The 26,541-nt window shown below is 39.2% G+C and overlaps 1 protein-coding gene across 2 annotated transcripts in view; it reads right to left on the bottom strand.

Moving 5' to 3' along the window:
* Window positions 1-26,277, bottom strand: part of PTAR1 (protein prenyltransferase alpha subunit repeat containing 1) — a 47,707-nt gene extending 21,430 nt beyond the window's left edge. For both annotated transcript variants that reach the window (XM_032427508.1, XM_032427509.1), the window contains exons 1-3: window positions 26,129-26,277; window positions 16,112-16,281; window positions 5,011-5,077 (exon numbers count right to left, since the gene is read on the bottom strand). In XM_032427508.1, coding sequence (XP_032283399.1) covers window positions 5,011-5,077; window positions 16,112-16,281; window positions 26,129-26,214 — 323 coding nt within the window. In that variant the 5' untranslated portion in view covers window positions 26,215-26,277. The remainder of the gene's footprint in view (window positions 1-5,010; window positions 5,078-16,111; window positions 16,282-26,128) is intronic.
* Window positions 26,278-26,541: the final 264 nt, after the last annotated feature.

The following is a 26,541-nucleotide window of genomic DNA, read 5'->3' on the forward strand; positions in this document are numbered from 1 at the left end:
CTCAATTGTTGTTTTGTTTTTGTTTTTTGTTTCTTTAAATAAACTTTTGGGGCACCTGGCTGGCTCGGTTGGTAGAGCACGAGACTCTTGATCTCATGTTGTAAGTTCGAGCCCCACACTGGGTATAGAGATGACTTAAAAAATAAATAAATAAAAATCTTAAAGTTTTAATTTGGGAATTGTTTTAAATTTACACTAAGGTTGTTAAGGATAGTATAGAGAACTCTTATATACCCTGTACCAGCTTCCCTTATTAATAATATATTATTATGGTACTTTGGTCGCAATTGATGAATCATTACCAGTAAATTACTACTGAAAGTCCGTACTTTATGCAGAATTCCTTAGTTTTTCCCACATGTCCTTTTTCTAGTCCAGCATCCTATCTAGGATATCACATTATATTTGGTTATGTCTCTACAAGCTCCTCAGATTATACTTTGCCATTTTATGAGTACTAATCAGGTATTTTGTATGATGTTTTTCTTACGGTTAGACTAGGGTTTTGAGGAGGAAGAGATCACAAAAGTGCCATCTTTATCACATCATATCAGGGGCACAAAATACCAGCGTGACTTGTCACTGCTGATGCTGACCTTGATTACCTGACTAAGATGGTCTGTGTCCAGTTCCTCCACTGTACTTTTTGGAAGGAAGTTACACTTAAGGAGGAAGGGAGCTGGACTCCAACTCCTTGAAGGGGGTTGCCTAGATAAATTATTTAGAATCCTTCTATATGAGAGATTTGTCTGTTGTCTACTATTTGTTTGTTGGTTCTTCAATTATTTATGTCAGTATGAACATCCATTTTACACTTTAGGGTATAACCCAATATTATGTTATTTTACTGTTCAAATTGTTCCAGCTTTGGCCACTAGAAGCCCTTTGACATAGTTCCATCATTTTGTTTTTTGAGCACTTCCTTACTTTTTGGCTCTTTGAGATGTTCCAGATGAATCTTATAGATTTCCTGCCCTGGTCCTAGAATCAGACATTTCCTCAAGAAGCCTATTTCCATTTATTAAAGAATGGTGTAAGACACCAGGATCTGGATGCTTAGGTTGAACTATTTTTGTTTTATAAAAACAACAATTTCATATGGCACAACCTAGTATTATCTCAGTTTTACTGATGAGAAAACTGAAGCTGGGGGAGAATTAGTAACTTATACTCAAGGTCTGTGAACTCAAAGTGCCAGAACCAAACATCAAATCTGCATAAAATAAAGTCACCAATTGTAATAGGCTATGAGTAAAGGACATGATCACTGAAGCCTGGTGTTAGCTATTTTAGTTACTCAAAGAGGTTTTGCTCACTCTGTGTTCACAGACTGACGGAAAAAATAGGACACTGTTATGAAGTCAAGCTCTTTCACAAAATAATACACTGAATTTCAAAGCAAAAAAAGTACCAAATTTTTCTGTAACAGGTAGATTTTAAAAGTATATCCATCACTCACTGTAATTACAGGCAATCAACGCAAAAACCTATACTTGCATGTTTTTTCCCTAAGACCACAACACCTATAAAATGAACGACTGATGTATTAATACTATCTTTAAGCAGTTTATAAAATACAGTTAAAAATCACTCAATGCTTCCCAGTTACTGCAGAAGAAACATACCAACAATTAAACATGAAGTGTTAAGTATTTGATTTGCGAGTGATCTTATAAGGTTAGACCAATTTACTTCCAAAGCTGGTGGTTTTTGCATAAAATGTACTACTGATTCTATGTCTTCATGTTAATTAATTTTACTAATACAAATTAAAACTTACTAGAATACATATCCACAATGCATCTTTTTAAAAATCAAGGTTTCCTTTTTATTCATCTAGCACAAAACTTTATTTCTTTATTTTAAAGATTTTATTTATTTGACAGAGAGAGACACAGTGAGAGAGGGATCACAAGCAGGGGGAGTGGGAGAGGGAGAAGCAGGCTTCCCGTGGAGCAGGGAGGCCGATGCGGGGCTCGATCCCAGGACCCTGGGATCATGACCTGAGCCGAAGGCAGATGCTTAACGACTGAGCCACCCAGGCGCCCCTAGCACAAAACTTTATTATAATAATCTTACTAGAATACTTTTCAAAATCAACCGCTGTGAATATCACTGAAGTTAGATTACGCAGCCATTTTCCCACAGAAAATCACAAAACAGTTTGAAAGGAATCATAAAAAAATTACCTAGTTCAAACCTTTTATTTCACAGATATAGAAACTAAAGCTGCTCTGAAATTAAATCTTTTGCCTCAAGTCAACTGCTAGTTAATTAATGAAAAAGGACTAAGAGCCACATATCTGAAGACTAGGTTCTTTCTCCTACATTGAGCTGCCCTATAAAATATACAATAAATTACATATATATATGTGTATATATATGTGTATGTATATATGATTATATATGCATGTATTAGACTAGTAAGAATCGTTTCTTGTTGAAGGATTTTTCAAGTCCTCTATAATAACGAGGAATTGGAGAACATGAATAAAAATGGTACTCCTACTTCTCTATTACCCTCATTTCATTTTCACTGAACTTAATTATTTTCAGTGCCCAGTCTGCAAACTGAGTATGTGCCAGGCACTAGAGGGCTGGATGCTAGGAAAACAAAGGAAAACAAAAAGACATGATCCCTACCCTTAAGAAAGCTCTCAGTTATAAGTTCATAGCACCCTCCTAAAAGTCTCCCTTGCTGATTCTTCCTCGTCGCACAAACTCTAGAACAGTGCTGTCCAACAGAAATATGTGAATCACCAATGTGAGCCATGTATGTGATTTCCAATTTTCCAACAGCTACACAGGTACCTCAAACAATCTCATGGCCTTAAATACCACCCATTTTCTAGTGACTCCCAAATTTCTATCAGGCTTAGAACTTCTGCCTCAACTTTAGATTCCTGCACACAAACCTAACCTGTCCCAAACTGAGCACCTGACTTCCACCTGGCACTCCCCACCTCAGTTTGCTCCTCTTCCAGACAGAGGACTGACTCTTTCTGTAAAGGGCAACTCCATCCTTTCAGTTGCTCAGGCCAAACACCGGAGTCCAGCTTGACCCTCTTCCTTCTCCTTCCTGCATCTAGTTCATCATCTGTCTTTAAAACTGGTTTATTAAATACAGTCAAAGCTTATATAGTTCCTAAAATACAGTGAGAATCATTACTTCTCACCTTTTCTACTGCTCAGTTAGACTCCAAGTCACAAGCACCTCTCACCTAAATTACCACAACCACTCCTAACTTCCTAACCCCTCCCTACACTCCTACAGTCTACTTTCCACAGGACCTAGACTTTTTAAACCTAAGCGAGATACTGTCCCTCCTCAGCTTTTATGACTTCCGATCTCACTCCAAGTAGAAGTCCAAGTTCCTCCAGCAGCGTAGGAAGATCGACAAAGCCCTATGAGGTATGGTCCATGACTCTCTCCCTCGTGCACGCTACTCCAGCGACACCGGGTACTGGCTGTCTTGCTGTCCCAGAACACCAAGGAACATTTTCAGCACCACTGAGAGCCTTCCCACTTGCTCCCGTTCCCTCTGTGTGGAGTGCTCTTACCCCAGACACCACAGACTGATCCCCAAATCAGGCCAGTCTTTGCTCAGATGTCCCCTATGTAAAACTGCAATACTATTCTTCCCACTCTCTCTCTGGTCTTCCCCACTTTCTTGTCCCACTTTTTCTCCACAGGATTTAACCACCACTTGATCGCATGTATATTTTATTTAGTAATGTCTTTCTTTTCTTCCCCTAGTAGAATAAAAATTCCACAAGGACAGGGTTTTGTTCATAATTCTATTTCCAGTGCCTAGAACTCAGCAGATAGCAATCAATAAATATTTGATAAATGAACAAATGCTGTCAAGTATTGTGTGGATTAAATTAGATCATGAATAAAGCTGTAATATTGTCCCTATAATACAGTAGCCACTCATGAACATTAGTCTTTTCCTTACCTGTGGTGGTGCTTTCCATAAAAGAAAAATCAGAATTCTAAAATTATGTAAATTTTAAAGCCTTATATCTCATTCTATACTTCTCTTACTCCTTACTCTAAATATGTGATCATTAATTATTCAAGAGACAACTTAAAAAGACATATAATAGAAGTTGTCTAATTTTTAAAAATCAGTAGGTAGATACAAAATTCAGTAGGTATCATAGAACACTAACTCAGAATGTAACCTTGCTTAAAATGCACCGAAAATTGAATAAAGTACTGTTTAAGTCATCTTTAAAGATTAAGAACCATAATCTATGGCTCTCTCCTATTGGAAAATTTAAAACGTATTCACAGTGTTCAACAGGACTTCACTTTTATTCATCTAGAACTTTATCCTGCTTTCCTCTAGGAGAATTTGTGTTAGTCTAAGAGGCCACCATTTTTAAAAAAAAAAAACATACATACTGTTTAACTGAAAAAACTTCAATGAAAAAAAAATGAACCTGGTCTCAACTTTGGTATTTCTATATTTTGTGTTTAAAGCTAAAATAACTAGATTAAGGAACTAAGATATTAATAAAACGTGATCCCTTCCCAAAATACTGAGTGCCAGAGACTTCAAGTGATTGGCCCACAGAGGTCACAATGTTAGTGACTAAACTGAGACTAAAAAGTCATAGGCTTGAATCCTCATCCTACATACTTCCCACTGCACTTCACAAATATATAAACCAATGCCTTACAAACCAACCAATTACGCTAGCTGCCCCTACTCCTCTAAAAAGGAAGGAAAATAAAAACAAATGGTATACTGTAATTTGCAATGATAATTTCTATTTCAGACAGGAAAGTTTATGGAGAAAAGACAGAAACATGCACAAAGGAGCTAAGTGTAAGTCAGAATTGTCCCGGAGATATTATAAAGATTGGGTAGAAGAAATAAGCATAAAATGCCATAGATACATGGTTTATATTTCATTTTTCAAAAAGATAACAACTCATGGGGTTTACAGTTTTTCAGAAATTTGGACAATTTCATTTTATCACTGATGAGAATGACGTACCTTACGTTCCATGCAGTGGTAAAGTCTGGGTTTAGAAGCAGCAGGGTGCATGTGACATCTATCAGTTCTAAAATAAAGAGAAATCACATTATAAATAGTTCTACCCTTCGAAGCTTGGCTTTTCTTCAAGGCCTTGTATATCTGTATCCTATCTTATGTTACTAATGTATATATACCATGTCATAGTAATTTTAATGGTAGATGCCCTGTTCTAAGCTGCCAAGACTTTTTTCTACTTTATGATAAAAATAACTCTTAAAAGTTGACACTGAAACAACTTTACAATACAATATGCCTAGAAAGACTATTCACTCATTCTTTTAAGAGTTTTTGGCTCTACAAGATGTCCATCAACAGATGAATGGATAAAGAAGATGTGGTATATATACACAATGGAATATTATGCAGCCATCAAAAGGAATGAGATCTTGCCATTTGCAACGACGTGGATGGAACTGGAGGCTATTATGCTGAGCGAAATAAGTCAAACAGAGAAAGACATGTATCATATGACCTCACTGATATGAGGAATTCTTTTTTTTTTATTTTTTTATTTATTTATTTGAGTGAGAGAGAATGAGAGATAGCACGAGAGGGAAGAGGGTCAGAGGGAGAAGCAGACTCCCCGCTGAGCAGGGAGCCCGATGCGGGACTCGATCCCAGGACTCCAGGATCATGACCCGAGCTGAAGGCAGTCGCCCAACCAACTGAGCCACCCAGGCGCCCGATATGAGGAATTCTTAATCTCAGGAAACAAACTGAGGGTTGCTGGAGTGGGGGGTGGGGTGGGAGGGATGGGGTGACTGGGTGATGGACACTGGGGAGGGTATGTGCTCTGGTAAGCGCTGTGAATTGTGCAAGACTCTTAAATCTCAGATCTGCACCTCTGAAACAAATAATGCAATATATGTTAAGAAAGAAAAAAAGAAGAAGAATGTAGCAGGAGGGGAAGAATGAAGGGGGGGAAATCGGAGGGGGAGAAGAACCATGAGAGATGATGGACTCTGAAAAACAAACTGAGGGTTCTAGAGGGGAGGGGGGGGTGGGAGGATGGGTTAGCCTGGTGATGGGTATTGAGGAGGGCACGTTCTGCATGGAGCACTGGGTGTTATGCACAAACAATGAATCATGGAACACTATATCTAAAACTAATGATGTAATGTATGGGGATTAATATAACAATAAAAAAATTTAAAAAAAAAGTTTTTGGCTCTAATTTAATATTGACCAAGGAAAAGAAATAAAATTTCCATACCGTTATTCTTTTAATTCCACAAACATTTCAATAATTGTGCAAATTTTCAAAAGGGGAAAAAAGACCCACTCATAATCATTTAACACAATTCATTTATATTCTCCTGCAAAGATTATCCTTACCCATATTTTTACATAGCCATAGCAATGATAAATGTACCACTTTGTTCTCTTTTCTTCTGTCAATATTATTTGACATGCATTCTCCAATATTGCTACAGTATGCATTTTTAACAGCTGCATAACAATCCTTTAGTGTAATATACTAACATTTATCTTTATTATTCTTTAGGCTTTTTCCTGTTGTTTTTACTACTATAGTTAATATTACTAGAAACACACTTTTATCTCACAGATTATTTTCTCAGGACATACTTCCAGGAGTTGAACTATTATGTCAAACAATATAAATACCAGTATGGCTCCTACTAAGCATTTCCAAACTGTCCTTCAAATGAATGGTATCTATTCATATCGCCAAGAGTAGCAAGAGTGCACTTATGTCTCTGTAACTCTAACCTATATAACCGCATTTAAAAAATGAATGCATCAGATAAAAAATACTTTGTTTTATTTTACAACTTTAATTTATAACCATTAATATGAACGTTTTTTCATTTTTCTTTAGTATTTTCTATTTTCATTTTTTAACAGCCTATTCAATATTCATTAGCTATTTGGTGATCATGGTATTGACAGAATTCCCATATATTCAAATAAGCTCCATAAGCTTGTTTAATAGAGCAAAATCAGGGGCGCCTGGGTGGCTCAGTCGGTTAAGCGTCTGCCTTTGGCTCAGGTCATGATCCCAGGGTCCTAGGATCGAGCCCCGCATCGGGCTCCCTGCTCCTCAGGGAGCCTGCTTCGCCCTCTCCCTCTGCCTGCTACTCTGCCTGCTTGTGTTCTCTCTCTGTCAAATAAATAAATAAAAAATATTAAAAAAAAAACCACAGCAAAATCAGTAATATAGTTAGACATATTGTCTTCATTTTACTAAAACTGAAAAGAGAATTTTAGGATTAAGATGATCAATGTAGGGGCATGAAATTAAGGGAACTTCTACCAAGCTCATATTAAACACAAGGTAAAATAAAATAATAAAAATAATTATAATTATTTAGCATTAGTGTATACCAGATACCACTGGAAGTCCTTTATTTACATTATTTCACTGAGTTCCCATGATTATGGTTCAAGATATTCTTGTTTTGCTTCAGAGATAAGGAAATTGACATTTAGAGAGTTTAAATAATTTGTCCCTGGGCACCCAATCGGTATATGGCAAAGTCAGCATCTGACTATTTTTAATAACTCAATTACATGGCAATTAAAACACCTGTCTATAATAAATAATGGGGACATCTCAGTGTTTAATAGACTTTTTAAAACGTTAAGAACATGCATGGGGCACCTGGGTGGCTCAGTCGGTTAAGCACCTGGGTGGCTCAGGTCATGATCTCAGGGTCCTGGGATCAAGTCCCACATCGGGCTCCCTGCCTAGTGGGGAGCCTGCTTCTCCCTCTGCCTGCCGCTCCCCCTGCTTGTGCTCTCTCTCTCTCAAATAAATAAAATCTTAAAAAAAAAAAAAAAAAGAACATGCATAAATATACCTCTATAGTCATTTTTATTTTTTTTTTAAAGATTTTATTTATTTATTTCAGAGAGAGACACAGCGCGAGAGGGAACACAGGCAGGGGGGAGTGGGAGAGGGAGAAGCAGGCTTCCCGCCGAGCAGGGAGCTCGATGCAGGGCTCAACCCTAGGACCCTGGGATCATGACCTGAGCCAACGGCAGACGTTTAACTACTGAGCCACCGAGGCGCCCTACCTCTATAGTCATTTTAAAATACTCTAAGTGAACAAAAAAATCAATTATTTCATTCTCAACCATCTTAATAAAAGAAATTAACAATTATGGTGAGCCTATGATTTCATTACTGTAACATTCAATAAATGATACGATTAGCATACATTTTTGACTTCTATCTTCCTCGTTACAAGTCATTATATGCATAAACACAGTATGTCCGTAAAGAATAATCTAATTAACCTCTTCATTCTTTTACTTTTAAGAAGCTTTTGGCACTAATTTAATATTTACCAAGAAAAATATAATTTTCTATACCATTATTTAATTCCACAATATCCCAAGTATTAATTATATTCAAATATTAAACTGGGACCTTAGGACTGACAGAAGGGATATAATGATAAATAAGACCTAATCTTGCCTTCTAAAGGGTTACCCTTTAGTTGGAGAGAACATACAAAGAATTATATAAGACAGAATGAAATAATTATGAACTGGAAACATATACCATATTTTGGGAACCACCAAAGCAGTTGAAATTAATTCTCACTGGAGTACCCAGGGAAGGCTATAAATGAATGAAGTGGTAAAGAGCACTGCAGACTGGAAAGAAGGAGCAAGGATAAAGAGGCATGGAATTTCACACAGGGTGCTCTCCAAGAGACTGTGGGTATCAGAGCTTGACTAGAGCACGAGATACTGGGGAAATGTGCCAGAAAACTAGAACCTGGTGAGAAACAAGAACCCACAATCTCCTTGTCAGCCTCCTTTCTACTACCTGCCCTTCACGTGCTATACTCCACCGGAGCCAAACCCCACCATTCTCTAAACCCAACTCCTATCTGACTACCTTCTCTGCATAATTCAGATTTACCTGCTTGCTCTTCTCTCTGCCAGAAATGTTCTCCTATATCTGAATATCAAAACAAAACAACTTTCTTCATAAAGTCTCTCCTGACCTACCTACCTGGAAGCAATCTTTATTTCTATGTTCTGTATGTATCTTACTTTGTTACTGATATGTATAAATAATCTCTTCTTGATGAGACTACATTTTTTGGAGGCAGGTCCTCTCTAACACATCTTCAGATTACTCATTCACTTAACAAAGATGAGAAAAATATGGCCCCTGTCCAAAAGAAGTTCCATGTGTACCCACAGCATAGAGGAGTTGTAAGCCATGCCACCTGGGTTTGAATCCCAGCTTCTCCACTTAATTGCCTATGTAACATAATGTTTTCGAACTTCAGTTTCCTTAGCTGTGAAACAAGGATGATGAGAACATCAATCTCTGTTGTGAGCCAATGAGATTCGTTCCAGTTCTCCACAGCTATTTGACACACAGTGAATACTCAACCAAACCAAAGATTTGTTCAACGAAATACCATTGCCACTTACCAAGAAATGAATACTTTCAACATTAATCAAAGAAATCAGAAATGAGGCTGTTGTTCTTACAGTGAAACTATCTAAATTTCTAAACTTATAAAAAAAGGAATGAAAAAAACCGACGTGTTAAGGAGCTATATGGAAATGCTTCTGCATGATGGGAAGACTTCTAGAATTTCCTTTCAAGTCTACAATTTTTCAAAATCCATTATACTACCTAGGTAACCTGGTGCTTATTGGACTCTCCCTTTTTGCATTAAGAAGAAATGTGTGTAACCAATGGTAGTCGCCATTTGTTTGTACAGCTGACCCCTGAACAACATGGGTTTGTGCCTCACAGGTCCATTTATATGTTACTTTTTTCCAATAAATACAGTATAGCACTGTAAATGTATTTTCTCTTCTTTATGATTTTCTTAACATTCTTTTCTCTAGCTTACTTTATTGTAAGAATACAGTAAATAATACATGTAACATACAAAATACGTGTTGACTATTCATGTTATCAGTAAGGCTTCTGATCAACAATAGGCTGTTACTAGTTAAGTTTTGGGGGAGTCAAAAGTTATACGCATATTTTTGAATGCACTAGGCGTGGTGGAGTCCAGCGCCCCAATCCCTGCATTGCTGAAGGGTCGATTGTACTTCTAACACAACTCTCCTCTCCCACTCATAATTGAAGACAAGTCCATCCTCCATCACAGAGATACTTCTATATAGCAGGGCAAGGCAGAAACCAGTAAACACAGAATATACCCAAGTTGCCACTTTTCATTTTGTGGCTGTGTGGAAAGGAGAGCTAATCAAAGTAAGGCTTCCTCTACCAGAGGGACTCACCCTACCTGGTAAGGCAACAGCAATTGCTGGATTCAAAGCCCAGCTCTAACACTTCCCAGAAAGTTCCTGGGCAAGTCACTTAATCTCTCTGTGCCTCTGTGTCCTCCTCATATGTAAAATGGAGCTAATAATTGTACTACCTCATGGGGTATTAAATGATTCACACTCATGAAGCGTCAGGACAATACCTGACACACAGTGAGCACTCAATAAGAATTCCAGTTTCAAAGCCGGTATCTCCTAGCCCAGTTCCACAAGCTATACTGGGACTGGATGCCACCAGAGGGAGGAAAACAATCTCCTAAGCTCGCTAAGGAGTGACTTCTGAGCAGGTTATTTCTCACCTTCTCAGAATCTCAAGATTTAAAACATCAACACCCTCACGGGTTGTGCATAAAACACATACAGCCACAAGCCCCTTTTGCCTTCTCTCTGACAAACTGCCAACTCCTCCCCACTCAGGACTCAAGTTCAGATAGGACCTCCTTCAGGAAGCATTCCAGTCAGATCCAAGAGGTGCGGGTGAAGTGAAATTTCAGAAATGGGTAAGGGCCAAAGAAAGAGAAGTAACCAGTTTAGAAATATTGGACATAATTAAAGAATCATTCCTGAATTACATGCATTTTTCTTTTTTTCTTCCCCACTGGTTCTGGTTAAATCAGAGAAAGGAACTAGTGTTTCTTGAGAGCCTACTATGTGTGAGGCACTGTGCTGGTGCTTTATACACACTAACTCATGTGATCCTCTCAACAACCCTCTGAAACCTTTCACAATTCCCTTCTTTTGGTGAAGAAATAGGAAGAGGTTAAATAATTTGCCTAAAGTCACTGCTAAGTGACTGCAGCATGCTGATAAACTGAGTCTACATCCAGATCTTTTCCTTCAAAGCAGATGGTCTTTCCACTCTAGCACACTGTCTACAATTACTTTGTCCTCTTCAAGTCAGGAGTGAACCAAGATCAAATGATAAACATGTATGATCAACAGTTGACGGTAACTATTTTACTTCTACATTTAACAACCATATACCATATTCTTTGTTACCCAGAAGATGTGACCTACTGATATCCCTATGGTCTCTTGTAATTAAACAGATCTCTCGCAAATACCAGAACATATACCAGCAAATGAATGTTCCTTTGTTAAACCACTCCGACATATGACTAACTCATCATCACATCACAAGGGGAAAATGAATCAGGGCATATTATACACAGGAAAGTAGCTAAATACCAACTGTGACAAGGAGAGGACAAAAGGATGCTACAGAAAAGTCAGAGAAAAATCAATTCTTTCTTTGCCGCAATGGGATTCCAGAAATGGCCCAAAGCCAGCAGTCACCTGGTAATGGTCACTGCATTTGCCAACTGCCTCTGACAGAGATATGTTTTCATGCATCTAGAAATAAATCTAAGGTCAACTGGGTTGGTTAATCTCATTCTCCAAAATACATTCTGGTGACCACAAGAAGAGAGACTTGAGATAAAGCTATGTAGTAAACACCAGAAAGGCCCTTTCATTACAGAATCCAGTCACTGAATTGATAGCCAGACTAAGCTAAATCCTCTTGCTTACCAAACTCTTGTTACGTATTTAACAAATGTCTATTGAAAACATACAGGTGCTGAGGACATAAAGAAAGACAAGCCATCATCCCTCTTTTTAACAAACTCACAATCTACCTGGGGAAAATGTTTAAATAATCAACTACGATAAAGCGTGGTAAGTGCTACTATGCAAGCAGTCTAAATAAGACTCCTGTAGGAGTGAGGAGAATTACTGCTTCCTGAAGCAAACAGCCTTCGTGTGTGTGTGTGTGTGTGTGTGCGCGCGCGCATACACTGCCAGTCACAACAATGGTGACAAGCTGAGATGTGAACCTAGCCTCAGCAAAAGCATGCAAGTAAAGCAGGAGGACACAGCGAAGTCCGAGGATGGAACAGAGTATGTTGTGGCTGGGAGGTATATCAAATGCTGCAGACTCTAATGCTTCTAGGGTTCAAGTGAACGTCAAAAAAGTAGCAAAGCAAATCTGATGATAAGTAGCAACTGATCTCTGCCTTAGTGTCTGAAGGACATGAGGAGGTTGTAGTAAACTGGAACAGGCTTACCTAGTCAAGACAAGCAGAGGCTAGGAGCCCCAGCCAATTGTCGCTGTGCAGAAGTTCATGTACCCAACGCTTCTGAGTTTTCAAGTAAAGACAGATCCAGATTTCCATCCGAACTTTAGAAGTTCATCCTGACTTTAAATGTTTACCCAACTTATTAAAAACAGTTTAAGAAACATTATATAAGCCAAAACAAAACCTATCTGTGGGCTGACATCAGTCTGGGAGCTGAGAACATACAACGCCTGATGCTGAATGTAAAGCAGAGGAAAAGGCTGGTAATGAAGGCTGGGGACAGACTGGGAAGGTCCTCGAATCCTATACCATAGAGTTTCAACTCCAACTTGACCCTGTAGGCATCATGAAATAAGATGCACAGATCCGTATCTCAGAAAAGCATCTTTCAAACTGTGTTTCTAAGAAGTATTGCTGAGAAGTATTGTTTGAAATGATTGGCTGGTGGCATGATGAACATGGATTACAGAAGAAGAGACTGAAAACAGAGTAGACCAGCCTAGAGATAATCACATTTGTCCAGGTGAGAAAGAAGACAGGAAGAGCGGAAGATGGCCATTAAAGAGAGCACAGCTGGCAGAGGCTGTGAGAAAGAGGGAGCAGCAAGGGAAGATGATGGGAGCACACGCTGGGAGACAGTCCAAGTGCGGGACAGAGCTCTACTCGGTCGGGACTCCAATGCTGTGGACTTCTCTCTTGCTTGTTTTTGTCGTGGATTTCTCAAAAATCAGAATTACAGTATCATTCCTCTCCCAAACCAAATAGGGCTACTACTGCAGCAGACTTAAAAAATATCAGTCTCTAAGTAATGAACAGGGATGCTGTGATGGTAAACTCTGGTTTTACGGTTAAACTCGACTCGCTACAGGGTGTCCAGATTAAACATTACTAAACGTTATTTCTGAGTGTGTCTGTGAGATTAGCATTTAAATCAGTGGACTCCATGAAGTAGATTGCCCTCCCCAATGTGGGTGGGCATCAACCAATCTGTTGAGGGCCTGTGTACAACAAAAGGAGGAAGCAGGAGGTCTTCGATCCTTTGTGCTTCCTGTCTGTCTGCTTGAGTTAGAGCATCTCATCTAATCTTCTCTGGCCTTTGGACTGGGATTTAAACCTTTGGCTCCCCCAGGGTCTGAGGCCTTCAGACACAAGCTAAATTTTATCATTGGCTTTCTTGGGTCTCCAGCTTGAAGAAAGCAGACTGTGGGACTTCTCAGCCTCCACAATAATGTCAGCCTATTTGTCACAAGAAATCTCTCTCCCTATATATAAAATTTTCTGGTTGTTTCTCTGGAGAACTCTAACCAGTACAGATGCTTTCCAAACATCTAAAGAACTCAGCACATTAATGAGAGAATGAATTCAGTTTGGTTAAAAAGAAAAAAATCTATCCTAAGTATAAAGGTCACTTTCAGTTACAGAATACATTCCTAAGTGATGCCTAGGATTTGGGCATGATCAATCACACAGACACTGACATTTCTGAAATTCTTAAACTGAGAGCTTTGTTCACTTGGCTCTTATATATATTTTCTACAAAAACAGCTTTAAAGGTACAGCATTTTCACAAAATAACTGCTTTTTCCTAATATTTTTTACTTTTTTTCCTTAGCAATATTCACCTCTGTGTAATAAATGCTTCGGTTCACAAGTTTGGCAGAATTCTCTTAAGTTAATCAGCATTTTCAGGTATCTTTTTTCTGTCACATCAGAAATTCATTCCATGTTTTTACTGTTAATACACAACCTGAGTATGTGATACTACACTAACCTATGCTGTCACCACCCACCAAAAAAGTGAAATTAAAAACTGTTTCCATGAGGATGTAAGTTAGAATAATGTCAAGTTGCTTCTGTACTCACACACAGTTGCACCAGAATTCAAAATTTAGATGCTAGCTATTCGTGTGAGTAAGCTTAACCATTTGATCTTCTGCCTGGGTCTTCTTGGGCCTATCAAGACTAAAACTCCACGATGAGGAGATTCAGCAAAGCCTGCAGTGCAGTGTCCAGAGAGATAAGACACAGGGAAATGGAAAGAAGGACCTGGAGGGCTGCAGGGAGAGGGCAAGCTAGGCTAGCATACAAGAATGGGCAAAAAATGATGATCCGAAACAACATTAACAGTAGCCTTTGACATTTTAAAAATTTACACTGTTTCTTCTCTACTACAAGAGCACCATTCTATCTCCCCACCTCCCCAAGCTAGTTACATATTGGCTCAATTATACATTTTTGTGTGCCAGAACATACACAATACAGCTGTGTTTGGCAAAAAAAAACCTTGATGGATTCATATGGCGTTATTTCATATCTTTATGTTACTGAAACTTACTATAGGTTTCAAAAACAACTATCTACTTAGGGTGATGGAAGGGAAAATGAAAGAGGACCTAACAATGGATAAATATCCTTACTTTTGAATTTATGGCTAAACTTATACCTTTAAGTTTATGCCACAAACTTAAGCTATGTCATAAATGTAGGCATAGTCTTATAAGAAATAATTATCAGAGGACTGATTGAGTGAAACACACAAAAAACAGAAACTATTTCACATTAAATCTTCAAGTCAGATTCCTTTCCTACTGGTCTAAACAGGGAAAAGTGCTATTATGACAGTATGTTAAGGACAATGCTAAGAGGAATACAAGGAAATCAGTATGTCATGCCCTTGGCAGCACTCCACAAAGAGATTGTTTTTCACCCAAGTGTAAGCTTCTTAAGTAAAAGGAACATGTATTATTCATCTTTTTATCCCCACAGTACTTAGAACAGCTTCTGGTATGAGTAGGCTCGTGGTAATGGCTACCAAACTGGTCATTAAAATTCTCTAGGAAACAAAGTTCTATTCAAAACGAGCCTCCAGGCATACTGAGCACTTCGGAAGGTACGGCTGTATGTGGGAAGGGGCAGCTTTACAAAACAGTTAAGAACACGGTCTTGGATGAGTACTTTTTTTTTTTTTAAACCTAAAAAGTAAAGGGAATTCGTGCACATGGAGGCTTAATACTGCATATGGGGGAAAGCTAAGAAAAGAGACCAGGTAGGATGAATAGAGATTGTCCCATGCGGCAAAGAACCGTCTCAGAGGAGCCAAAGAAGTGAATGCTGGGATGGTTTTCTTTTGCTTATATCAGCATAGTTAGAAGACACAGAGGGCCAGAGCTCCATTGGGATTCACAGCACAACAGCACCTCCATAAATCACTGAGCAGGGTCACAGTGTAACTACAAGCATCATGCCTCTGTTATCCCATTTGGTCTCCTACCAAAATGAGTTCTATTGCTTATAGAGTTCCTAAAGGATTAGAAACCAGAGAATCTAAGCTTGTAGGAACTACAGTCCTCTTCAGTACTTTTCCAACTTTCTTTTATAGCCATAGGATGTCTTCTTCAAATAAAATTTTATAAATAACCCTGATACATAAAAAGGTAAAATCAGAACTGCTCTGATTTACTGTCCAGGCTGCAGTAGGTAGCCTGGGATCCTGTATCACTATGGAGGCAAAATGTGAAAACTACTGACAGGTCCAAACTCCTCATTTGACAGAGAGGTTAAACTGCCACCCATGCAGTGAATGAAAGAGCCAGAACCAAAATCTAGGAATGCCAACACCCAGAGAAGGTTCTTCCCCCTGTATTCCATGCTGTTTCTAAAAAACAAAGGAGGACAGAGTTCATACTCACCATCTTTGTTCAGCCATTGCTTTCTCGTTCTGTACAAAAGGAGCTTGTTGTGGACATATGGTAAGAGGAACTTGACACACCAGCTCTCCACACCAAGTTTGTTTTCAACCAGGACTATGGGACTCCGGTTATACCTAGCTTCAGGACATGGGATCAGGCCAATTTCATCTCTTAATATGTAAAACAAAAAGAAGAATTAAAGATAAGACTATTAGTTTTTCCAACATTTTTTAAATCTTACAGACTATTAAAAAGAAAAATAACAGATTTCTCTTTCTCTCTTTTTTTTTTTAAAGAGTTATTTATTTTTTGTGGGGGAAGAGGGAGAGAGAGAGAGAGGAAAGGCAGAGGAAGAAGGAGAGAATCTTCAAGCAGACTCCTTCCTGAGCATAGAGCCTGATGTGGGGCTCAATCCCAGGACCCTGAGATCATGACTTGAACTGAAATCAAGAGTCAGACACTTAACTGACTGAGCCACCCAGGCGCCCCCATATTTCCCTTTCTTAAAAATACTATTTAGCTCACCTGCTGGATTAGTAGAAATTAAAAAAAAATGTTTTTTAATATAGACAAGAGTACAGGAAAATTAGTATGCTAACTCCCTGTTGACAAAAATGAAAATTGGTCTAAACTTTGGATGGAAATTTGAAAATGTCTTCCAAATTTTAAATTGCATATACTCTGGGGGCGCCTGGGTGGCTCAGTCCTTAAGCATGTGCCTTCAGCTCAGGTCACAGTCCCAGGGTCCTGGGATTGGGCCCCGCTTCAGGCTCCCTGCTCTGCGGGAAGCCTGCTTCTTCCTCTCCCACTCTCCCTGCTTGTGTTCCCGCTCTCGCTGTGTCTCTGTCAAATAAATAACTAAAATCTTAAAAAAAAAAAAAAATTGCATATACTCTGAGCCTCAGTGATTCCACTGCTCAGAAATTATCCTATGCCAAAATGTGTCAATAGGATGTTTACTGCAACACTGCAACAAAACTGGAAACAATCTAAATATGTATCAATATAAGACTGGTAGAATAAATAGGCTAATCCATGTGGTAGAGGTGTACAAAAATGAGGCAGATCAGCATATGCTGGAATGGAAAGGATGCCAAGATATATAAAACCAGAAAAAGAGCAAAATACTAAGTGTATGGCATAAAGCATTTTGTATAATTTTTTTCAAAGAAGGATCCCAAGAAATTGGGGAGGGGGCAGAAAAAGTATTTTATTTTTATACAGTTTAAATTTTCTAATCATTTGTATGTATTATTTCTATTTTTTAAAAAATGTCAACAAATGTACTTACACTTGCCTAGTAATATATGCAGAGAAGAAACAAATTATCAACAAAAGTTATCTTGTCAATGAGATTGTGGGCCATTTTCTTTATAATCTTTATAATCTTCATACTTCTTTATAATCCTTCATACTTCATTGAATTAAAAAAAAAAACAAATACACACTGATAAATGTTGCTAAAACACAAAATACATTTCAGAATTTAGGTCATTTTCATTTAAGGCAGCATCTATGTCCTTCAGTCTGCCTCACCTTAAATTGAAAATTTACATTTGAGGCGAAGATTTAATAAATGATATGTACAGCAGCTGATTTACATAGTAAACGAACCAGCAAACATAAAAATGGTTTTGCAAAAACTGCACACGCCTTTCAATTACAAAGATGTTGTGATAACTGCCTACATTAAAGAAAAAAAAAAAGTGGTTTTCAGAGCTTATGTATGACATTTTCTATTGCGTCCCCGGGATTCTTCAACCAAGAACACAGTAGTTTGGTAGATACAAGAGGGGGAAACAGGAACAATTACAGGTTATAAGAAAAGCCCTCCTTATTTGTTAGGCCACCATCACAAATTGGTGGGAGGCTGTGGAACTAAAATAGAATCTCTCCTGGAAACTCTACACTAGATAGTTCAGAGGTAACCTACTTTCTACTGATCACTTCATTAATGACACAGGGATCCATCAATAAACAAGGGTACTCTAGGGGTTAAGTCACTAACCATTCTTTCAAGCTGATTTCACCTGAAGTAGATTTTAAGACCTAAGGCTTTCTGTCCTTACAACTGGCTCAACTGATTCAGAGGTGTTCTGATATACCACATCAGCACTACCTAAGCATTTTCTGAGTACGAAAATGTACTGGTACTGTTAGGTCCTGAAAATGCAAAAATGAATAAAACAACGTGGTCCCAGACTTGGAAGTGCTGCTGGTTTTGATGAAAATTGTATCAATATCTATAATAAAATGTTAACACTTTGCCATTCCAGTAGTACAAAGTTTTGTAGGAAGCATGAAGCAATGCTGAGAGCGCATCTGAGCTCAACATCCAGTATTTCAAAAAATTTTTGCATTTGTATTTGGTTAATGTGACATCTACCTAATTCACCATTAGGACACCTTGCCACATCCAGAGCTATCCCTAACATATGTCTGTATCTCTGGTATTTTCTGGTATTCAGGTATTATTATATAAAATAGAACATTTAAAAATTAAACTAGAATTACAATAAAAAAAACTCAGTGTAATTATTTAAGGAAGTCTGTTGTCTGAGATCTAATAACCACTTACAACACTTCAAAGAACTGCCTAAGTCAACAATATGAATGCTAGAGTAACAAGAATAAACAAGAATAAAAGATCCTACCTTTGGGTACAGTCCATTTGCGGGGAAGGGGGCAGAGTTACTTAAATTCACAATGTAAAAACCTGCCTTGCTCATTATTTACGCCGAAAATAAAATGCCCAATTAATAATTCAGTACCTAAATGAAAGGACAGAGCCATCTGCACGAATAAAAAACACATTTCTTTAGTTGGGTACCATTCTTCCGAGAACTAATTTTAAAAAACAAGAATGCCCTGATACAGCAGATGCTCAATAACTGCTCTGAAAGGCTGATTATCATGCACTTCAGCGAGAAAAGTCAAATAAATTGTTTTCAGAGAATATCACTTCTTGATTCTCCAAAAGAACATTATCTCTGACTTCCTTCTAATGCAATGGGTCCAAGTCCTAGCTCTGTCAGTATTTTATATATATTGGCCTTAAATATCATTTGGCCTCTGCAGACTTTAATTTCCTCATTTGTAAAATGGCAGAGTTGCATTCCATCTCTAAATAAGGGAAATGGACTGCTAGGGTCTCTTCCAGCTTTCAAATTCTGACTGAGAAACCTGGCAGTTATTCTCAGGGAAGTGGCCATATCAGGGAATGTAAAGCACTAGGGAAAACAAAACATTAAAAGAGAGGTAGTAGGATGTATACTAAAGTGCTCCATCTTCCAAGGTCCAGGGTTCTAGCTAGCCTCCGTTCTACCACTGACAGTCAAATGGGAATGTGGCAAGTCACTTGTCATCGGTATCCTTATCTGAAATACATAATAATGCCTCTTAGGAAGAGCAAATATGACAAGGTAAAGAATGTGGTAAGCTCCGAAGTGACAGGCAAAGATGAATTGTATTATCTTTAATTCCGTTAAGAGCCTGAGGCCAACCAGAAAACTTACTTGATTAACAGATGGAAAGGTGAAGCAAAAACGTTAAGCCTTTGTCAAGTGATCTGACCCTAAAATACAGTGCTTTGCTGCTTCCTAAAAATATAATCTGTACTTGATAAAGATAGGTAGGTCAATAAGCTTCCAAGTAACAGTGTGTTTGACTTCAGTGTGTTTGACTTCTATGCTGAGTCCCTCAGGTCATAGTCCACTTTTTTTCAGACAATTTAGAATAGGATTCTAGAATCACTTTAAAATTGGAAGGGACCTCATTCCCCCAGTATCTCATTTTATCAGACAAGGAAACTGAGGTCCACTGAGGTTAAGGTGGTTACCCAAGGTCACACTGCTAATGCTAAGTTAAAAATCTGGATCTCTTAATAGTCCAAACCCATGACACTAAAGATAAAAACATCTGTGAAAGCAAGCAGGATTTAAATTAATTCCTTCTAGATTTCTGGCTATTTAAATTCTAATTTTATATGCAAGAAAAGTTAGAAAACTTGGGGGGGGGTGAGGAGGAACAAACTAAAAGTCTTTTTGTCATCCTTCTACACTACTGTTTGGGTATGCATCCTTTTTTTTCTAAGTGTTTTTACCGAAGTGGAATTATAGTGGATGTGCTCTCCTACAATCTTTTCTTTTTATTTATTTATTTTTATTTAAATTCAAGTTAGTTAACATACAGTGTCATATCGGTTTCAGAAGTAGAATTTAGTGATTCATCACTTCCGTTATATGTGACACCCAGTGCTCATTACATCAAGTGCCCCCCTTAATGCCCATCCCCCATTTAGCCCATCCTCCCACCACCTCCTCTCCAGCAACCCTCAGTTTGTTCTCTACATTTAAGAGTCACTTATGGTTTGCCTCCCTCTGTTTTTAGCTTATTTTATTTTTCTTTCCCTTCCCCTATGTTCATCTGTTTTGTTTCTTAAATTCCACATATGAGTGAAATCGTATTTATCTTTCTCTGACTTATTTCACTTAGCATAATATACTCTAGTTCCATCCACGTTGCTACAATCCTACAATCCTTTTTTAAAAATTCATATTAAACATCTTCCTATGTAATCAATTTTTATATTTTTAATGGCTGCAAGAAATGTGCTATAAATACCAAATCTCCAGTTATTTCCTTGTGAAATAATGTTACAAGAGAAATTTCTGATTCTTTTGCTACGACCAAATTACAGTCTTTTATATTTTTAGGTTTCTGCCAATTTAGATCCCTGATATTTAACAAGGACACTCAAATAACTACCTACATTACCAATGTCATAGGATTGTTAAAGACATGAAGGTTTGGGATGGTGAAAAAGTTCTAATATTCTCAGATAACATGAAGCTCACTTTTTAGGTTACTTTTGAAGGCTGTTCCAAAAAAAACAGCAAAATGGAATGAACCAACACATTTGCTTAAAAAGATCATACACAGCATGGTAGAGCTTTCTGAGTGCTTCACTTCACAATGGGGATCCAGTGACTTCCAAATGAAGTTGAAAAGTTCATATAACACTGATACTGACTTTGTTCCTCATGTTTAGACAGCTTTTCTTGTCTGCAATTTCAGAAACATCATCAATTAGAGTAGGCCCACATATTATTTTCAAAAGTAGTATCACCCAGTTTCCCTTTTGGGAGGGAAGAATGGTCCCCAAATACTAAACTGAACCCTGTAATGTGGAGTGACCACACAGAAAACACAGCCCAAGGATTCAGGAAATGATACAAATCTTCTTAGTCTAATAGTTATTTTGGGGGTGCCTGGGTGGCTCAGTCAGTTAAGCGTCCCACTCTTGATTTTGGTTCATGTCATGATATCAGGGTCATGAGATAGAGCCTTGAGTAGGGTTCTGTGCTCAGCGCACAGTCAGCTTGAGATTCTCTCTCCTCCCTCCGCCTCTCCCCCTGCTTGTGTTGTCTCTCTCAGATAAATAAAATCTTTAAAAATAGTTTTTTTCCCCTTCAAACTGGAAATCTTTCCAGAATGACTAAAAAGTAAAGTTAGCAAAATATCTAAAGGAACTGACCCTTACATATTGATAATTAAAACTTTGCTGGTGATTAAATTAAGATATTTCAGAAACCTCATAGGCTTTCTCCATTTTAAAGAGTACTAACTTCATGTATCGTTGAAATATTACTGGCCTTATTTTAAAAACAGCTACAAAAATTGCTACTGTCTATTGAGTGTTGTATGCAGTGCTCTGTGTTTCATTTATTTCACAATCTTATAAAGTAGGAATTTGAACCCATTTTAAAGATGAAGAAAGAGTCTTGTCTAAGTCTACCAGTTACTAATCGACAAGCCAAGATTCAAATCCAGGACTGTCAGATTCCAAATCCAAATTTTTACAACTATGCTATTATTTAAATAAATAGATAAAAAATGAAGTGTAACAAGACAATTAAGACTTGTGGTTTCCTACTCTTCAAATTCAATGTAAAGATGTGCTTTTCCTTACTACTCCCTTACTCCAAAATTTTCACTGGGGCCTATGCACTGCCTAGGAAGTCTGTTTTCCCTGAGCCAACTCATTCACCCCTCAGGTCCCATTTTAATTGCTATTTCCTTAAAAGACTTATTTTGAGCTTCTCATATAAATTAGGCCGTCTGTTATTATTCCTTCAAAGTATCCTTCTTATTCTTTCAGGCTCTTTTCATATTCTGTGTGTTGATTTGTTCCACTGGGCCAGGGACTATGTGTGATATGTTCACCCCACTCCTAGACCTGCACATCCAGAGACTAGAATTGTATCTGTCAAATACACATGCTCTTTTGTTGAACACATACATGGAATGAAAGAAATTAAGCCACACAGTAAAGGACTTCCATAATTTGATTCTACTATATCTTTTCAATCACATTTTGCCACTTTGGGTTAATTTACAGTTTCATGTGGAGGTCTTTGGCTCTCTCTCTGAGACTATAAATCCTACCCAGCCTTCAATGTTCAGCTCAAACCCGCCTCCCTTAAAGGCCCTGGCCTAGACATACAAAGCCTTCCTCCTACGCCTAACACACTCACATCGCATTTGCTCACCATGCTGCCAGTCCAGCCTTTATCACAACCTGCTTTGCACGGTTAATTTACTGTTCATGCAGGTGGGTCTCACGTCTGCATCTAGAGCTACACTGTGCAATACAGTGGTCACTGGGCATATACGGCCACTCTGTATAAGTTAATTAACATTAAATAAAAATTTTTTTTTTTTTTTTAAGATTTTATTTATTTATTTATTTGACAGAGAGAGAGATAGCGACAGCAGGAACACAAGCAGGGGGAGTGGGAGGGGAGAAGCAGGCTTCCTGTCAAGCAGGGAGCCCGATGTGGGACTCGATCCCAGGACGCTGGGATCATGACCTGAGCCGAAGGCAGACGCTTAACGACTGAGCCACCCAGGCGCCCAACATTAAATAAAATTTAAAATTCAGTTCCCCATTCACATTAGCCCCATTTCAAGTATTTAATAGCTACATATGGCTAGGGACTACCATACTAGACAGCACAGACAGGACAATTCCACCATCACAGATATTTCTGTGCCTTGAGTATAAGAACTATATTTTATACTCCCCATTCCATACTGTGAGGATAGTACCTATAACATCTCATAAACAGTGAGAGTTCAATAAATATTTTAAGCAGTAATAAAAAAATAACTTGGTGAGCAAGAGACCTTTGACATGACCCTAATTACACCGTAAGCAGCTGTCTTCCACATTAGCACAGGTCTATTTATTAAGCTATTGCTAGTCCCTGAGTCAAGCCTTCAGCTGTTTTTCCAATGGTATTCTCCAAGAGTCAACCATACAAAAATTTGTATGGTATTTTTCAATTTATAAAGTACTTCACATTCATCATGTAGTTGGCCAAAACGGTTTTCTGAGGAATACAGAAATTCAGGTTAAATCTAGTATTTAGCTAGTGGCAGCTAAGGGCCAGACACTGGGCGAGCTGATTTTCCTGTGTTCTCATCAACCTCACTAGATCAAAAGGAAAATGAGTTGACAGAGGGTAACCTATCCACATCTACCAGTAACAAAATCCACATCTTAACCAATATATGTTCGACTCCTCCTGGCTAGGCATTTTTACAGAAACAAGGTCAATATGTTTAATGGAGTAGATATTGTCTAATAAAATTACAATCTATCTTGTATTTGAAAAAAAAAGGAAAACTGAAAGTAAAGAACGAAAAACTTTTTCCTATAATACTGGAAAGTGTAATTAGGTAACTAACTTTTGGGATAAACAATGGCTTTTTTTTCTTTTAGCCAGAAATATAGCCAATTTATTTCGGAAGTAAGAGGGCTAGATTAGGGGAAGAAGTACAGGCAATTTTAAAAAATCCAAACTGTAAGACATTTTTAAAGATGCTGTGTAGTAATATTATCGAAGATATCGTTATTGTAGAAAACATATACTAAAATATGGCTGAAAATTAATATTAAACAACGAGTTAAGCTATTTAAATTCTTCGGACCTTTATTATGTATCATCATTTCAAATTATTTCAAACGCTCAACTTATTTCAAACTTTTAAATCTTGAATGACCCAAATGTTTATTAATAATTTTAAATTATGCACTGACAGCATATTAGTGAGCTTTCACCATTAAAAATATGATTGGGGGCATTAAAGTCCTTTATCAGTTTCAATAAATATGATCCAGAAAAGCTGAGATGTGTTCCAAACTGCGCTTTCAACCCACCAAGCCAGTGAACACTTAATCTGTTTCTTCAAATATAAAACACTGATTTTTTTAAAGATTTATTTATTTGAGAGAGAGAGAGAGAGAAAATGGGGGGAGGGGCAGAATAGAGAGAGCGAGGGGAAGTGGACTGCCTGCTGAGCAGGGAGCCTGATGCAGGAGCAGGGCTGGATCTCAGGACCCCGAGATCATAACCTGAGCTGAAACCTAAGAGTCAGACACTTAATGGGCGGAGCCACCCAGGGGCCCCTGATGTGTTTTTTCAATCTACCTCAAAGAAAAGAAACTATGATTACTGTACTTATTAGGCTTCTTTCTAATCTCTGCTATAATTTCTTCATGAAAACAACATCAGTGATGAGAAAATAGGCTGTTCACTTATACAACTTTTTTTTTGAGGTTGTCTCTTACACTAAAGCTCTCATTCTCAAAAAGGGACTGAAACACTGATGGGCATCAAAGCATTCTTTAAAAGACCCTGTATCCACTATGGTTACTGCCAGGAAATCATTCCAAACACTCATTCAAAAAAAAGGCAGCAGTCACAAGGGGAAAGGAAGTGGACACTGTCAGAGGTGGCAGGTGTGTTTTGAGGCCAGCCGCGCTTTGCTTTTAATGAGGCATGTTACAGGTCTCCAATTGTGTGCCACCAGGGAGCAAGACATCTGAGGGCTGCTTAATTTTTATAAGCATCGCTTTGAAGGAAACGAACACTTCATTTAGATGTAGGTTTGGTGCCTACGGTTTAAAATGCATAAAGGGCATAATTCATGTGTTCCAGTTTAAAAAATAAAATATTAAAAGAAACCTTCACGAACAATTAGAAAAAGTTGGAAATAATGTAAAACTGGATTCCAGGTATCTTTCTTTTTGGGGGGCGGAGAAGAGAGGAAGGGTAACTAAACACTCTTGCTTCTCCCTCCTCTTTTGTACACTGTAGATATTCTAGTAGCTTCCTTTTCACTCGCTAAAGCAGAAGTGTCAGGAAGACTACAGTCTCTTCTGGCATCTTCCCGGAGTACTCCAAGTACCATGAAAAGGAAGGAGGGAGCGAGACGCGTGTCAGTCCTGTGGTGCCCTACTTAGAGAGAGCAGCAGTGTCTGGATAGGAAGAGTTAAAATGTTCCCTGTAACTATGAATCAGCTAATGGCTAAAAAGTGTCAAGGTTTCATGGGCTTCACACCAGACCCCGTCCTATGCCGACAGAAGCTACACTCCTGAGAATGCTCTGTTCGCCTTCGAAGCAGTGTTTCATCGGAGTCCCTCCACGATCTTGGGACAAGTGAGGAGAGAGTCAAAAGCAGCCTCAAACTACCCCTGGCTAGTAAACTGGCCCACGGAAGATCTGATCATCGGTGATCTACCCCCCACGCCACTTACCACCGGTCCGGGATGAACCTCAAGAGTTGTGTTTACAAAGCATCTACAGACCCACACCGTGCGTGCCCGTGTGCCTTACACGGATGTAGGATGGGGACACACGCGTGAAGTCCTTCGAGTTGAGTGAAGTCCCAGGGAAGGGGTGGGAGGGAGAGCGAAAAAAGTCGCTCCGTTGTGATTTTCCGAGGTCACTTCTAGGGACTCACCCGCGGGCGCGTTCCGGTAGCGGAAAGCGGGCCCTGAGGCGATCGACGACAGTCGGGCCCCGGACCTCGATCGGTCCCCTCCGGCGAGGGGCGCGCGGGCCGGGACGTGCCCCCAGAGGTCGGCTCGAGGCTCGGCCCCGCCCCTGCCCGCCCCCGACGACCCCCACAGGCGGTGGAGGCGGCCACGCCGCCGGTGCGCGACTCACATGTGCGGATTCCTCCGGAAGGCGTTGGTGATGTCCTTCACCACCCGCTGCACCAGCACGGCCACCTCCTCGCTCGTCTCGGCCATGTTGGCGGCGGCCGCGGCGGCTCGGGCGCGCCTCCGGGAGAGCGCCGGGCGGCCGGCGGGAGTTCCGCGAGGGAGCGCGCGCGTGTGCGCCGGTTTGGCCGCGCCCCCGCCCCCGCGCCCGCCCCCGCCGCAGTCGCCGCCGCCGCCGCCGCCGCCGCCGAGCACTTCCGGGTCATGCCACCGGCAGTTGGGGCGTGGCGCCCGCCGCCCACACGGGCTGAGGCAGCCTGGTTGGTCCCCGACTTTTCGCTAGCAGCCGAGGTTCTAAGCGTCCGGGAAGGTGCTGCAGATTCCTTTGCAAAGTTACTTGAGGTCGTTGTTTTACAC

Source organism: Phoca vitulina, unplaced genomic scaffold, assembly GCF_004348235.1.
Source record: "Phoca vitulina isolate PV1807 unplaced genomic scaffold, GSC_HSeal_1.0 scaffold37, whole genome shotgun sequence".
NCBI lineage: Eukaryota > Metazoa > Chordata > Mammalia > Carnivora > Phocidae > Phoca > Phoca vitulina.